General features: G+C 39.5%; 1 protein-coding gene across 2 annotated transcripts in view; it reads left to right on the top strand.

Moving 5' to 3' along the window:
• MYO3B (myosin IIIB) overlaps positions 1-17610 on the top strand; it is a 388605-nt gene that overhangs the window by 292370 nt on the left and 78625 nt on the right. For both annotated transcript variants that reach the window (XM_032594437.1, XM_032594436.1), the window contains 2 exons: positions 8726-8786; positions 9713-9812. In XM_032594437.1, coding sequence (XP_032450328.1) covers positions 8726-8786; positions 9713-9812 — 161 coding nt within the window. The remainder of the gene's footprint in view (positions 1-8725; positions 8787-9712; positions 9813-17610) is intronic.

Here is a 17610-nt window from a genome sequence, read left to right on the forward strand (position 1 = left end):
TAGTTACAATAGTAAGTTTTCAGTGTGGTTATGTTCAGTAGATTGTGGAAATGCACCAGGGTGCCTCCACCTCTGCCCAGAGTACAAGCGATGGCCTGGGTGGGGATGGGGCAGGAAAGGCTCTTCCAAGCTAAAGGGTAAAGGTACAATGGCCGGGTGCGTCAGAGAGGAGACGACATTGCAGGAAAAGCACAGAAGTATGAATACAACCATGAATACAACCAGGTTTGGTGGGGGCATGGCAAATGCTTATTTGTTGTGATGGTGGTGATAGAGAATAAAGGCATTCTAGAAATCCTAGCTTTCCAAGTTTCATAATACAGTATGCATTACTTATACATTTATGTTTACATGAAAATCTGTGTTCTTAGAACATTTTCCATTCTTCCAATCCTCTGTACCTTCAAAGCCATTTTAATAAATGTAAGAAAAGATGCACGGACACCTGGCTAAAACAAATCAGGGAAGAGTAGATGCACAGTGACAGTATAGGGAGATTCAGATATGGTGGTGTTCCACATTTGTACCCTCAGCCCTCACAATGTTCAGATTCCATATAATTGCTAAATAAGAATTCTTCAGTTGCCAGTTGGGGTTTGACCTGTGGCCAGTTCACATGGAAACCCCGTTAGTGCTCAGGTCAGCTCGGGATCTTTTACAAAGGACGGTGTCCTTTTCTCTGATGTCATTTTTTTAAAAATGTCTTTATTTACCTAACCTTGAACTTATCAAAACCATTTGCAAAGATGTTTATGTTTTCTATTACCCTTCATGGTAATTTCCATAAGGAAAGTTGTATGACTTATTTATCTTATGACTTATCTGAAATCCCCAAGATTCATGGGGATCCTACTATGTTAAAATATCTTGGTCTGAGCATATCTTTTGCAGGGTGGATTGGCTGGTGCTTCTTGGGAACAAGAAATTGACCTCTTCTTATTAAGAGCTCCATGTACAACAGATTTTTTTTTCAGAGCTATCAAAGAAACAGGAGCAAATTTGCTTGGTTATGCTGATTAGCCTTTCTCCCAGGGCTACCACAGAAGACACACAAATTTACAATGAGAACTACTCAGACAGCAGGAAGCTAACAAATCAACCGACAATGAATTAGCTGCAACCTATCCTGTTTTGAAATTAGAATATACTTTCAAGTGTGAACGACTAATGAGTTTCTCAGTTTGTCTACAAGCCATTCTAAATTACAATTGATAAAAGATAAGACATAATCCTGCAAATTTTATCAGAGTTAATAAAAACTGCAAAAAGAAATTTAAATGAAGTTTATAAAACGGAGAGTCAGAGGGTAACCACTGTGTCTCTGTTCCCATCCAAGAAAAGTTACTCTAACCCTAAAGTGGGAAAAGGCCAGTTACCAGACCAGATTGATGGATCAGATCCTCAACGTTCACACGGAGCACGTGGCTTCCTTTAATTATAATGCATAAATCAGTCTCCAGAGTATATCAACCAATAGTGAGAGTATAGTCCAAATTATACTACTCACTGTAAAACCACACACTGGCATTCATTCTACTTTTCAAATATGACTCTTGTGAGTTTGGTTCACAACTCCACTCTGAAAAAGTCATCACCCCTCAGTGAACTGGCAAACTCAATTTTGGAGCCTGTTAAAGCTGAGACCCAGTTTTGGAGTGTGGTGACTTCACCTAGTGCTGCCAACCCAGCATGACAAAGCCAGCTGGCCCCATGGATCTTTGCTGTAGAAGAAAAATGCTGGGGCATTCTCAGCAGCCATGCACTCGGGAGCCACCCTGCACCCGGCCTCTCATCCAGTCACACTGGGATGAGAGTTTAAGAAAGAATTAGATGTGAGTTTCATTTTGGGGGCTTTTTCAGGGCAGATGCCCAGCGGAAGCGCTGTCCCTGAGGCATGAGATTTTCTGTGACTCCTAGAACCCACAGCTGAGTGAACTGACTGCAGCAAAGCAGCAGAGCTGCTGAGCCCTGGAGGCAATCTGCTTAAGACTTCAGTCATGGCTTCAGAGAGGCTCAAAGAGCCCTTGGAATATGTAAGGAATCGAATGTAGACGGACAACTGCTTCCTATTTACTGCCATTTCGCATGTGATTCCTAATAGAGGCTGAGGACACTATTGTATTTTTAAATATTCCTACAGTTTTAATGTTTATTATTTGAGACAGACAGAGCATGAGTGGGGAGGGGCGGAGAGAGGGGGAGACACAGAATCCGAAGCAGGCTCCAGACTCTGAGCCATCAGCCCAGAGCCTGACGCGGGGCTCAAACTCACAAACTGTGAGATTGTGACCTGAGCTGAAGTCGGATGCTTAACTGACTGAGCCACCCCGGCACCCAATAATATCACACTTTAAAAATGAATAATTCCTGGGGTGCCTGGCTGGCTCAGTCAATAGACCATGTGACTCTTATCCTTTAGGTTGTGAATTCAAGATGCACATTGGGCATGGAGCCTACTTAAAAAAATAAAATAAAATAATAAAAATTAATAATTCCTTAATATCATCTAATACCAATTCATAGTCAAAATTTCCCAGTTGTCCTAAGAATGTCCTTTACACCTTTTTGTACAAGCCGGGGTCCAATTTAGGTCATTACCTTGCATTGAGTTGTTATGTCCCTAAATCTCATTTAATACATAATCCTCACTTTCTCATGACACTTTTTAAGAAATTGAAGCTAATTACCTCATAAAATTATAGCTCACTTTCTGTATTTGTTTCCTTGATTCTTCGTGGTCTTATCTTGTCCCTCTATATCCTGCATTCTAGGTAAACTGTAAGTTAGCTTTAAAGCTTTGATTACATTCAAGTGAGATGAAACAAAAAATATAAATGTCATGGATGATGTTGAATTCATCATATTGCCTCACATCACAAGACAATGTTGTCTTGGCTAGTGGTGCTAAGACTGGCACTGGATTAAGATGGTGACCTTGTGATTTCTCCAGTGTTCTGTTAAACCTTGTTCTCCTTGTGACCTGAAAGAAGGACTCTGTGTGGCAGTGCTTTGGCACCATATGAATGTCCTGTTGACTATCAACCATTTGTCTGAAGGTTTTATGAGCAATTGACAATCCTTGCCTAAATCCATAATTTCCTGTTGAAGTTTCCTTTTCTATGTCAGCAGGTTTTGTGCTGCCTTATTTTTTTAAGTTTTTATTTTAATTATAGTTAGTTAACATACAGTGTTGTATTAGTTTCAGGTGTACAGTATAGTGATTCAACAATTACATACATCACCCTGTTCTCATCATGAAAAGTGCCCTCCTTAATCCCCATTACCTGTTTAACTCAATCCTTAACACCTTCCCCTCTGGTAATCATCGGTTTGTTCTAATTGAGAGTCTGTTTCTTAGTTTGTCTCTCTCTCCCTCTGTTTTGTCCCCCCCCCCCCCGCTTTGCTCATTTATTTTGTTTCTTAAATTCCACATATGAGCGAAATCATATGGCATATGGTGTTTGTCTTTTTCTGACTGACTTATTTTGCTTAGCATTATACTCTCTAGCTCCATCTATGTCATTGCAGGTGGCAAGATTTCATTCTTTTTTATGGCTGAATAATACTCCATTATAGATATATATACCACATCTTTATCCATTCATCTATTGATGGGCTGCTTCCATATCTTGGGCTGCTTCCATATCTTGGCTATTATAAATAATGTTGCTCTAAACATAGGTGAATACAAAGCATAAGAGACTCTTAAAAACTGAGAACAAACTGAGGGTTGATGGGGGGTGGGAGGGAGGGGAGGGTGGGTGATGGGTATTGAAGAGGGCATCTTTTGGGATGAGCACTGGGTGTTGTATGGAAACCAATTTGACAATAAGTTTCATATATTAAAAAAATAAATAAAAAATAGATAAATAAACATAGGTGAATATATCCCTTTGAATTAGTGTTTTTGTATCCTTTGGGTAAATACCCAGGAGTACAACTGATGGATCGTAGGGTAATTCTGTTTTTAACTTTTTGGCGAACCTCCATACTGTTTTCCACAGTGGCTGCACCAATTTGCATTTTTCCCAATAGTGCAAGAGGGCTCCTTTTTTTTCACATCCTCTCCAACACTTGCTGTTTCTTGTGTTTTTTATTTTAGCTATTCTGACAGGTGTGAGGTTATTCTCTCATTGGAGTTTTGATTTGCATTAAGTGATGATGAACATCTTTTCATGTGTCTGTTGGCCATCTGGTAGTCTTCTTTGGAGAAATGTCAGTTCATGTCTTCTGTCCATTTTTAATTAGATTATTTGCTTTTTGGGTGTTGAATTTTATAAGTATGTATTTTGGGTACTCTTTATCAGATATGTCGTTTGCAAATATATTCTCCAATTCCATAGGTTGCCTTTTAGTTTTATTGATTATTAACTTCACTGTGCAGAAGCTTTTTATTTTGATGTAGTACCAATAGTTTATTTGTGGTTTTGTTTCCCTTGCCTCAGGACACATCATGTAGAAAAAAGTTAACATCCAATGTCAAAGAGGTTATTGCCTGTGTCCTCTTTTAGGATTTTAATGGTTTCAGGTATTGCATTTAGGTCTTTAATCCATTTTGAATTTATTTTTGTGTATGGTGTAAAAAAGTGGTACAGTTTCTTTATTTTGCATGTTGGTGTCCAGTTTTCCCAACACCATTTGTTTAAGAAACTGTTCTTTTCCCATTGGATATTCTTTACTGCTTTGTCAAAGATTAACTGACCAGATAGGTGTGGGTTAATTTCTGGGTTTTCTATTCTGTTCCATTGACCTATGTGTCTGTTTTTATGCCAATACCATACTGTTTTGATTACTGCAACTTTGTAATATAACTTGAAATCCAGAATTGTGATGTCTCCAGCTTTGCTTTGCTCTTTCAAGATTGCTTTGACTATTTGGGGTCTTTTGTGGTTCCATGCAAATTTTAGAATTGTATATTCTACTTCTGTGAAAAATGCTATTGGTATTTTGATAGGAGTTGCATTAAATCTATAGATTGATTTGGGCTGTATAGACACTTTAACAGTATTTGTTCTTCCAGTCCATGAGCATGGAATGTCTTTCCATTTCTTTGTGTCCTCTGCAATTTCTTTCATTGGTGTTTTATAGTTTTCAGAGTATAGGTCTTTCACCTCGTTGCTTAAGTTTATTCCTAGGCATCTTAATATTTTGGGTGCAATTATAAATGGGATTATTTTATTAATTTTTCTTTCTGCTGCTTCTATTTGTGTATAGAAATACAACAGATTTCTGCACATTGATTTTGTATATTGTGACTTTACTGCGTTCATTTATCAGTTCTAATAGTTTTTTGGTAGTCTTTCGGGTTTTCCATATATAGTATCATGAGCTCTGCAGTAGTGAAAGTTTTACTTCCTCCTTACTGTTTTGGATGCCTTTTATTTCTTTGTTGTCTGTTGTGGCTAGGACTTCCAGTACTATGTTGAATACAAGTGGTGAGAGTGGACATCCTTATCTTGTTCCTGACCTTAAGGGAAAGGCTGTCAGTTTTTCCCCATTGAGGATGATGTTTGCTGTGTGTTTTTCATATAGGCCCTTATTATGTTGAGGTATGTTCCCTCTACACCTACTTTATTTGAGGATTTTTATCGTGAATCGATGTTATACTTTGTCAAATTCTGGTGCACTATTTATGGACTAGTTATGACATGAACCGAGTCATTAGTTTCTTGAGCCTTGATTCCCTCACCTGTAAAATGAGTATAAAACAATAGAACCAAATTCACATGGTTGTTGGAAGCATTATGTAACTATGTATCCATTCTTTGACAGTTGCCTGGTGACATGTATGCATGCAGTAGACATTGGCTATTTTTTACCATCGTGCTTTTCCTTATTTGGGAGATGACAGCTTATGGAGCATTATCATTCACTGCCAGTCTTAAGTCCTTGAGGCATATGACAACATATTTGATAAAATTGCTGAAAAGGAGTTGAGGCAGTTAGACTTTTGAAAAAAAACTTATTTATACCATTTTTTAAAGGCATTTTGGAATTTGTTTCAAACAAGGGTGGTTCAGATTAGTATTTCCTAAGGCATGTTAAAAGAACAAGTAGGACTCCGACACACTCACTGGGAGATGGGCGACACTGTTAAGATAACATCTGGGAAATGCTGTGTCTTCTTTTCCCCTGGTGGGGTTTCATTGTGCATAGTATTAAGTTAAAGTTTCCAGAAAGCTTCTTAGGAAAGAAACCTGCTTCAATCAAGTATTTGTTTAATCAGGGATTTTCTAATCTATTTGCCTGTAGGCACTACTGACTCCACCTCCGCTTTTATAAAACCGAGTAACACATATAAACATTATGTTGAGTTGCCTTAGATTCTTCCAAAGGCTTGAATGAAGAGGGGGTCACACAGGTGGACTGACCCTCTGCAGAGAGTTGTAAGATGTCTGTCCTTGGCTTTGGATCCTAGAAAGCCATGCAAGTGAGTGGAGTTCTTAAGAGGTTCCATTTCCATGTTGGGGCAGGGAGGGCAGAAATTAGAGTGCCCATAGTAATGTGACAGCTAACTCTCCTCCTTAGATTTTCTCCAAACCTTACCAGGACTCCTAGAGGACTTCAGAGGCCATCTGTCCTTTAGGCCTCCCAGAGCCATGGGCCTTGCCGAGGCTGACAGGAATGAGTTCCTTGGGCTGGTGCATAGAAACCAAAGGGCACAGAGGGTGTCCAGTTTCAGAGGAAGACAGAGGTTTGGAATCAGACCAACAGTGGTCAGTGTCTTAGCTCTGCCAGGTATTCATGTGATCCCTGGCCAAATCCCTTACCCTCTCTGAACTACAGTTTCGTCATCTATATAATAGGGACAGTTAAAGTACTTAGCTCAAATTGTTGTGAGATTCTCATTAGATACATAAAAGCATTTTTAAAAATATGAAATGTTATATAAAAGCTCATTAATTTAATGTTAACGTTAAGGGTATTTTTAACCTGATCTTCATGGCCCATATTTTGGGGGTCCCCTAGTCATTCTTTTATTCATTCGTGTCAAATATTTATTGAGCCCTCACAACATACCAGCCACTAGGGTTAGGTGCTGATAGAGAGTACAGAATAAAGTAGATCTGATCCCTGCCTTCTTAGAACTTACGTTCCATAGTGGGAGTCATACGATAAACAAATGTATACACAAATCAGTGTATCATTATAGTCCCCTCTCCCTGGCTACTGATGTGATATTTTTTAAATGGGGATATTGCTTATTCTCTATTTATAGATGCACTTAGAAGGTAAATCCATGAACTGTTCACAGAAAATAAATTTATCAGTTTAAATAAGGAATAAGATTTTTATTTTTTTAAAAAAATTTTTTTTCAACGTTTATTTATTTTTGGGACAGAGAGAGACAGAGCATGAACGGGGGAGGGGCAGAGAGAGAGGGAGACACAGAATCGGAAACAGGCTCCAGGCTCTGAGCAGTCAGCACAGAGCCCGACGCGGGGCTCGAACTCACGGACCGTGAGATCGTGACCTGGCTGAAGTCGGACGCTTAACCGACTGCGCCACCCAGGTGCCCCAGGAATAAGATTTTTAATAGAGAACCAGAAGAGACCTTAGGAATAGTTTATCTCAGTCACTTCATTTGATAGATGAGGAAAACTAGAATACTAAATAGAATACTAAAGAAGTTTCCCCAGTCATGTGTATGCATCTGAGTGTGTGAGTGCGTGAGGGAGTGAGTGTCTGTGAGAGAGAGAAAGAGAGAGCGAGCGATCCCAGAGATCTTGAGGCAGGAGTTAGAATCCAGATTTCCCTTCCCCTAATTTGTGCTTTCCACTCTGCTGGGGTCCAACTGCAAGGGCCGGCTCATATTTTAACAGTGAGTTATTATCACACTTTTATACAGTGGGTTTCAATTGCTAGAAATTGGGGACACAGCACAATTGATTTTTCCAAACTTTGCTCCATGAGACGTTAATATTTTAATAGATGTTAGTAGTTTATCACTTTTTTAAGTTTATTTATTTACTTTGAGAGAGAGCGCATGCGAACAAGTCAGGGAGGGACAGAGAGAGAGAGGGAAAGAGAGAGAATCCCAAGCAGGCTCCATACTGTCAGCACAGAGCCCAATACAGGGCTCAAACTCACGAGCTATGAGACCCTGACCAGAGCTGAAATCAAGAGTCAGATGCTTAACCGACTGAGCCACCCAGGCGCTCTAGTAGTTTATCACTTTTTGAGTTGTTTGGTCAAATTAGTTTAAGAAACTTTGCAGCCCTCCCCGCCAACCCCTGTGCCTTAGGAGTCCATAAATGAATACCATGACTGTAAAAGATCATTCCTGCAATAAGGAAGCCTCTTAACTATGTACAATTCAGCATTTCCCATATTTACTTGACTACAGACTCTATTTTGAATTATTTCACAATTAATGTGATTAATGTGCTGGCTGGGAAGTATAACCTTAGCATCAGTTTTGTTGGCTTCTTGGTAGAGTCTGGGAATGCCTAATAGTAAACTAAATTGTATCACACAACCTTAACAAGGGCAAGCTTCTTCAGTCTTAGGACCTCAGGCTGACTGTGGATATAGCAGCAATACCTAATAGGATGCATTTTCTTAAGTTGACGGTGTTCTTTTAACCAAGGACTAGAATGGGAAACGATGGGAACTTAGAATGTGTTCTGATCTATCTTTGGAGGAAAACAGTCCTCTGTAAGTTCTTAAAAATTATTTCAGTCCTTTTAAAAATTATTCTTATTTTTTTTTTTTTTATTTTTAGGCATCCACAAGCCCAGTGTTCTCCAGAAGGGTATGATGTCTTCGCAGGACATCCAAATAAGGTAGCCAGATACCTTGACTCTTAAGTGACTGTGTATCTTTTACACTTGTCCCAGTTGGTGGTTGTGAAGCCTGTCTGTGGCTGCGTGGTCAGGTCATCCAAACATGAAACTGTTAGTGATATTTTGAAGTCTTTGAGACAAAAGCCCAGCTTGCTAAAGAACTTTGGTTCAGCAGAGAGACAGGGAGGTACAGTGAAGAGAGAATCAAAAGCCTGGAAATTTGCTGCTGAGAATAAATGCTAGCTGCTCCCTGAGGTGATTTGTCTGTGCACTCCACTCTCTACAGATGTTAGAGCCTCTTTTTGAGTAAGGACCCGAGGTTCTTTGGTAGCACTTTGATATCCTGCTCGAATTCAATATGTGAAATGGAGGCGTCTCTCTGTGACTTGGAGCCCACAGCAGGCTTTGAAGTCTGATCCAATTTTTGCTGCCTACTATTTGATGTTGAAAGGATGAAATGAAGAAAATGTACAGTTTTTGCCAGTAACTCTGCTGAGCATATGTAAGATTAAAAAAACAAAATCCTTTGGATGATGTACTTAGAAATGTTAAGTAGATTAATACCTTCCTATAGGTTTTCTTTTTTCTTTCTTAGGGATAAAAATTAAGTATAGGAGAAAACCAGCACAGAGCTGTTTTTTATATTCTGGACTATAATTAATTGAAGAGGGGGCTAGGTTGACTTGTTCAGAGGAAGAAATAAATGAATTAAGCAAAAGGTGCTGAGACTTTGCTACTAATTGCCCCAAGGGGAGGACCTCCACTCAATTCTAATGCAACACGGGGGCGACTCACAACATGACCCCAATATACTTAGCTCCTTCCTCATATCATCAGGGTTAAAGGTCCCTTAGTTAAATGGAAGCTATGTCCTTAAGGCCGCTTCATCAGAAGATTAATGTTTCTCTTGCTGGGTCTTTCTGAAGCACTCCGTTTCTGGGACTGATTTGCTGTCTTCTCGGACATGCCATGCTGCCCCAGGTCGCCCAGCACTGCGTCCTTCCAGGGGAGCCCCTGCAAAACCTGGTAAGAAGAACATTTCGAATCGCATGCTGCTTCTACCCTTTGCACACTTGTGTATGTTTTGATGCATTGTTTAGGCGGGACTGTCTATAAGGTAGGACTCGCTCGGATAGTAATATGACCTAATGTTAGCAAGAAAGTTCAGGTTTGCACTGCCATAAAGGCTGGATTAAAGGTAGCCATTTACTGCCTTCTCATGCCACTCAAGTTTACTTCTCTGAGGGAAGAAGATGAATATCAAAGGCTATTATTTCCCTTTATCTGTTAAGAACCTCAGACTAGGAAACTGCTTCACAATTTCATTTTGTCAAAGGAAGGATAAACAATTGACCAGCTTTCAGTGGAGCAGATCATTCTGGGTCAAAATCTAGGGCTTGGTAAAGCATATGGGTTAAGAGAGTAGTTCTGCTCTCTTGGCAACACTACCATTCTTTCAGCAGGAATACACACATCTTGCCACTCTCCTTTGGGAAATAGCTACTTATGGCCTCTTTTCTAAATGCTTTGCTTTAGAATATGGGGAAAGTTTGGGGGCTTATGTGTGGCTATAATCAGTACTTCTGGAAGATAAAATAGAAGCACGATGATAAGAAACATTTTTGAACCAGAAGATACTAAGAACAGTGTGGATCATTCCAAAGAAAGAAACCTTTTCAACTTAAAATACTGACATTAGGCTTAATGTCAACCTCATCTATTTTTCTGAAGTATGCAGTAGATTCTCAGTTCTCTCCAAATTTCTTCTTAGCCTGTTTTCCAATGATAAAGTGGTAGAATATGAAGTGGGAAATGTACAATAAATGTGTTAGGATCTTCAGTCCATATGGAACTTAAGCTCTTGGAAGGAGACAAGAGAAGACGAGTGTACTATAGCAGAACCTTTTAAATGGATATGCAGAAAATGATAAATCTGTCAAAGAGAATATTTTCTCCACAGTATTCAGGGTTCCCCCATAGCCAGATAGCATTTAGGAATAAAGCCATAATGAGGTAGGGGTAGGAGTAGTGCAAAAAAAGAGGAAAACTTAGGGAAAAGACAGTGTGGTAGAGCAGAATCCATTATGCAGGAATTTGCTTGGCCTTTTTCTCTATCCAAACAATCTCTACCTTTTAATTGGGTTGTTTAGACCATTTACACTTAACATGATAATTGATATATTTTGGTTTGAGTCTGTCATTTTGCTGTTTGTTTTCTATTTGTCCCATCTGATCTTTGTTATCTTTTGGCATTCTACTTGAAAATACACATAAAAAGAAAAATTTGAAGTATGATTGAGTAGCCAAAGGCACAGATTCTGGAGTGAGACCTCCCTGGATTCAAATCTCTTTTCTCCCGTGTAGTGTTAATCAAGTTATGAAACAGCTCCTTATCTCAGTACTTACACATGTAAAATGAGGGAAATAGTCATTCACAGCTGAGGGGTTGTACTGAGGATTAAATGACCTAATAGTATAAGTAAAGAGTATAGCGTGGTGTCTGGTTCATGGTAAGGGTACATTGTTTTCGCTGCTGCTGTGGTAATGATTGCTATTGATATTATATAAATGCAAATCAATCTATAAGTATGAAAAACGGGTAGAGAAATAAAGTTCTTATTGTAAGGCCCTAAATTTTGGTGGGAGTTTAGAGGGAGTAAGAACAGGTTATATTTGGAATTAACTATTAAAGAGATTTGTTGGATTACAGTCATTTTTCCCAGTCTTTAGGAAAGTATCCTCAAAGCCAAACTTATTAATAAGCTACACATATGACTTGCTATAAATGGCTCATATGCACTTTCCTCTCACAACTGTGTTTTCTTTCCAATCTAGGTGGTTTTCTCTTGGGTCTGCCACCATCACCATTACTTCTTACACTCTTCTAAGTAACATCCTGAGTAGTCTTCCTGCTTCCATTCTTTTCCTCCTTCAACTTCTCTTATCACAGATACTTGAGAAGTTTTTCTAAAGCATACCCTGATCTTGACATTCCCTTTCTCCTTATTCCTCTATGGCTCCTCACTGCTTCAGCATCAACTCTAAACTTCTTGGCGTGATACTCAAGGCTATCTCTGTTATGGGCTTAATCTTCCTTTCCTAAGCTCTATCTTCCACTGATCTCTCTTTCTCAGTCTGTGCTTCAGAATATCCAAACTGTTCTCTGTTCTCCAAGCCTGCCTAGTATATCCTTTCTCACCTCTGTGACTATGCCCATGCTGATCCCTCTGCCCCACTATCCTGCTTCCCTGTTCACATTCAGTCCACTCCATTCTTGAGTCCCCAGTGATTCCCATCTTCTGTGCCCTTTGACTTTTCTTGTAGTACTTATCACATCCTGCCTTACATTATAATTGTTTTCATTCATCTACTAAATTTTAAACTCTCTGGGGTTGTATCTTTTCATTTCTGTGTTCTCTCCTCACAGCCTCGCCTACATCCTCTGACTAAATTCTTGAGCATCCAAAGCCCTGATGAAATATCATGGAAGCAAGAATGTAATGAAGCTCTTGAATGAGCCAGAGAAAAGTTTTAAAATGTGTTTTTAATAATCCTAGAACAAAGCAAATGTCTCTTAGTCACCCCGAAATAGGTATAGCGTACGGGTAGAACAAGTTAAAATGATCCAAGCTGTTTCATTTTGTTGCTGTTGTTTTGGGTAGGGAGAGAAGGAAAGGTTTAGGCAGGAAAATGCATTACGTAAATCAAATTCCCCTTGACCTTAGAAGGCAGCAAAGATGGATTGAAGAACAAAAGCTTTCCAGTTTTATGTTTTCAAGGTTATCAGCTGCAGAAACAAGAGTATATTCAGTAAGAGACATTTTAGCAAGTTATACCTTTGTATTTAATTTTTTGCCTTGAATTACTCACTATTTCAACCCACGTTTCTTTGAAAGACTGAATGGGAATATGGTGATCTTTTCAGTGTAAGAAAAAAAAACCCACTAACATCCAACAAGTTTGCCTTCTAACCTGCAGTGAGTGCTAATAACTTCACTGTTCTATGAAATGGTCTGGTGGGTTGGGGGATGGAGGGAGGCAGGGAATAATCTAAAGTTACTCAGGCCAGCTCTGCTCAGGGCAGGCATGCAAAGAAGTATACAAATGTGGGGCTTGTACAAAGGCTGTCTTCCGCCCCTGTCAGAGAGTCTAGGAAGTGTGCTTAATTGGTCTGTTTGAGCCTGATTCATTCTAAACATGGGAGAGGAAAGCACAGTATACCCAGGAAGTGCATAATACAAATCACTTTGCCACTAATCCAAGGAGTGAAATTATTTAATTAGACTGATAGGCCTATATACAGACCTCATCTGATTTTACTGTTTAAAAATGTATTCTTTAGACATTTGTCCTTATATTTATTTATTCATTTATTTACTCGACAATTATTAACACTTACTGAGTGCCAAGAACTGTCCTGTGCCAGGACTCCTCACATTGTTTTAAAAGACCAGTTTGAGGTTCATTATTTTAATTTCCTTTTTTTTGTTGTTAAAAACTTTTTTAATGTTTACTTATTTTTGAGAGAAAGAGAGAGAGAGCATGAGCAGGGGAGGGACAGAAAGAGGGGGAGTCACAGAATTCAAAGCAGGCTCCAGGCTCTGAGCTGTCAGCACAGAGCCTGATGTGGGGCTCGAACTCACAAACTATGAGATTGTGACCCGAAGCAAAGTCAGACACTTAACCGACTGAGCCACCTAAGCGCCCCATTGTTTTAATTTCTTATTTGCACAGTCAGATACTTTTATGAATACAGTAAAAATGAATTATAGTTGACCCTTCAACAATGCAGGGGTTAGAGGTGCTGAGCTCTGTGCAGTAAAAAATCCATGTCTAACTTTTGATTCATCAACAATTTAAAAAAAAATTTTTTTTAATGTTTATTCATTTTTGAGAGATAGAGAGAGACAGAAAATGAGCATGGGAGGGACAGAGAGAGAGGGAGACACAGAATCTGAAGCAGGCTCCAGGCTCTAAGCTGTCACCCAGAGCCCGACGTGGGGCTCGAACCCATGAACCATGAGATCATGACCTGAGCCGAAGTCGGACACTCAACCGACTGAGCCACCCAGGCACCCCTGATTCATCAACAATTTACTAATAGCCTACTGTTGACCTGAAGCCTTACTGATAACATAAGCAGTTGGTTAACACATATCATGTATATGTTATATACTGTATTCTTACAGCAATACGTAAATTTTAATTTTTTTCAGTATTTCTAAACTGTGCAGTTCATCTGAGAGTTTTTTCAAATTGTTGCAAATCTCAAAAAAAATTTTTTTCCAACATATTTATTGGAAAAAAAAAATGTGTATAAGTAGACCCACACGGTTCAAACCCGTGTTTTTCAAAGGCACCCTACTAGATAAACAGTCACATATTTGGATGTTGTGTCAATATTAAATTTATCTAGACTTTCCTAAATTTCTTACTCTAATTTGTTTCCTAATCTTGTTGGGACAGGTAGCAGGGAATCAGCCTACAGACCCCATACATCACTAGCACTGTCCTAGGCATGTGTGATACATCAGGGAACAGCAGTAAAAAATTCCTGTCCTCACAGTGCTATGTTTCAGCAGAGGGAAATGACAATAAACAATAAGCATAATACAAAAGTCAGTAGTATGGGATGTTAGAAGGGCCAGGTGTTAATACTGCTAGCGAGATTAGGAGTGGCCAAAGTGCACGAGGAGTGTTTGGGGGGTGGTTTCGCTTTTAAATAGGGTGGTTTGGGTGGGCTTTATTGAGAAAGCTTGAAAGTGGTGAGCTAATTAGCCATGCAGTATTTGGAGGAAGAGCATTCCAGGCAAAGGGAGTACCTATGGCAAAGGCCCGGCATGCAGGGAATAGGTGAGGAGTAGAAAGAAGCCCATGTGGTGGGAGCTGGGAAGGCAAGGAGAATGGTAGGTGGGGAGGAGACAGATGACGTGGGTTAATACTACTATTTTTTGTTTATTTTAACTTTTATTTATTAAGTAACCTCTGTCCCCAACATAAGGCTCAGACTCATAACCCGAGATCAAGAGTCCCATGCTCTATCAACTAAGCCAGCCAGATACCACCATATTTCTTTTTGAAGGTCAGAAAGTCATTACACTTGCTGAGAGTAACTTTAACTACACTGGGGCTTAAAGATGGAGCATGGCACCTTTGGAGGGAGCGGAGGAGCAAGTGGGATTGCACCAGCCTCCTGAAGGGAACACAGTTGGCAGTGCACCATGCTGGGGAGTGGTAGAGCCCTTGGAGAGTATCTAAGTCAGGTTTAGTGATCTGATTTCACGTCTTTCATGGCCTGTCCACCCCACACTTCTATCCAGTCTAATGCCATCTTCTTTGTTATTTTTCATTCTTGCTTGCTGCTCATTACTAACTGTTGTTAATTTTGGCATTGGTTCAGCTATCAGAAGGCAAATTTGGGCTCTATTTTATCCTTGGAATTCTTTTTTTTTTTTTTTAAGTTTATTTATTTATTTTGAGAGGGAGAGAGAGAATGTGTGTGAGTGGGAGAGGGGCAGAAAAAGAGGTAAAGATAGGATCCCAAGCAGGCTCCACACTGTCAGCATGGAGCCCGATGCGAGGCTCAAACCCTTGGAACTCTTAATCCCAGGTTGACCAAACATCTCAGTTTTCCTAGAACTGAAGGGTTTTCCAAGATGTGAATTTTCAATGCTAACACCAGGATAAACCCAGGTAAACTGGGATGAGTTGGCCACCCTATTACAATAGTAGAAGTTGAATTTGATTTTTTTTTTTAATAGATTCACTGTATCAGGCAAGACAAAGCCTTAGATCCACGTGTCAGAATTGCCTCACACTGCCTGCCTATTGGAAGGGGTTACAAGCAGATTGCCAAACAGCAAGCACTATGACTGTAAAGGGCTCAGACATCACCCATTTGACAGAGAGAGTGTGTTCCTACAACAGAGTCTCAAAGGCAACATGATCCCTATTAGGAAAGCACATGGAAACCAAACCCTACATAGAGAAAAGGCTACTGGGCCTTGCTGGCCCGCATCTAGCACAATCATAGAATGCCATGCACGAGACTTTGAGGCCTCTCTTGTGTAGTCCCTGGTGCTCTGAATCCCTGCCATTTTCAACTCCCATTGGGCTGAGACATCTTTTCTTCTTGCCTGGGTGCCACAGAATTCAACGTAAACCCTCATCAGTGAGACTGGTAAAGCCTGTCTCAGGATTTTTCTCGATGGGATAATAAAGGGATTAAAGAGATAAAATCCTTACTGTTGGCGAGGGAAGTAGAAAAAAACACCACCTTGTTGGATACAGGTGTGCTGTTTCAAAGGGGCACATGCACCCCAATGTTTATAGCAGTGCTATTGACAATAGCCACAGTATGGGAAGAGCCCAAATGTCCATCAGCGGATAAATGAATGGTGTATATATATATATATATATATATATATATATATATATAATGGAATATTACTCAGCAATCAAAAAGAGCAAAATCTTGTCATTTGCAACTACATGGATGGAACTAGAGGGTATTATGCTAAGCAAAATAAGTCAGAGAAAGACAAATATCATATGACTTCACTCATATGAGGACTTTAAGATACAAAGCAGATGAACATAAGGGCAGGGAAGCAAAAATAATATAAAAACAGGGAAGGGGACAAAACATAAGAGACTCTTAGAGAATAAACAGAGGATTGCTGGAGGGGTTGTGGGAGGGGGGATGGGCTAAATGGGTAAGGGGCATTAAGGAATCTACTCCTGAAATCACTGTTGCACTATATGCTAATTAACTTGGATGTAAATTTAAAAATTAATTAATTTAAAAATAAGTAAATAAAAAATAAATAAATGTAAATTTATGGGGAAAAAAACCCCACCTCCTTGTTAAAGGATCTTTTTGGACACGTGGTGCTCAAACTTTAGTGGGTATCGGAATCACTGAGCCTATTCCACAGTTTCCGATCTGGGGGAGAGCAGGGGTGAGGGGGATTTGCATTTTTATCAAGTTCCTGGGTGACTTCACGATGCTGGTCTGAGGACTGGCCTTTGAGAACCATTGCTCTAGATGTCCCCTATCTCTATGATACTACATTGAATCAGAAAAAGTGAACTGTATATTTAGGGCTTCCTATTCGTTCAGCAAACACTTATCAAGCACCTACTGTACATCAACTGCAGGCCAGGAAGTAAAATAAGACACTTAAGAGACTAATGTATTTCTAATATCTTGGTCTTTGCAGCTGTTATTTTCCAAAGCAGGCTTGGGAATACACTAGTGTCCTTATTTATGTCAAGTGGTCTCATTAAATTCTGGGGAAATTGTCAAGAACAAAGTTACATTTACTTGTAACTTTGCTATAGAGGAGGAGGAGGGAAATGTTCCAGATTTTGATAAAGTTTCTCAGTTTTTAAAACTGTTAGGAATTATTGCTTTTAACGGCTATCTCTATTTTATGAACTCTGCCAGCCTTTACCAGCGTCCCTTAAGGCAAAATTGTTCTAAACCCCACCAGATCTGAACACTTGCACATATGTCTAATACGTATGTCATCACCATAAGGCTTGTGTTCTGGTTTTTTGCAAAAGAATTTAGGCAAGGCCAGCATAAGGATTGCACGGTTTGAGGCTTTGGGGCGTGAGGGTGGAGGGTGGAAGGAAAAAGAGGAGGGTAGATTATAGTTTTCCTAATCCCAAATTTCATTTCTAATTCAGCCCTATTTATATTAATTATATACCTTACTTCTTTTGCTCAAAAGACTTTTCTCATTTTTACCAGATCTAGGTTTGGGGTTGGTTTGTTTTTGTTTTGTTTTATTTTGTAATTTTGGAGAATGCGAACGGA

The sequence above is a fragment of the Lynx canadensis genome, chromosome C1, assembly GCF_007474595.2.
Source record: "Lynx canadensis isolate LIC74 chromosome C1, mLynCan4.pri.v2, whole genome shotgun sequence".
Lineage (NCBI taxonomy): Eukaryota > Metazoa > Chordata > Mammalia > Carnivora > Felidae > Lynx > Lynx canadensis.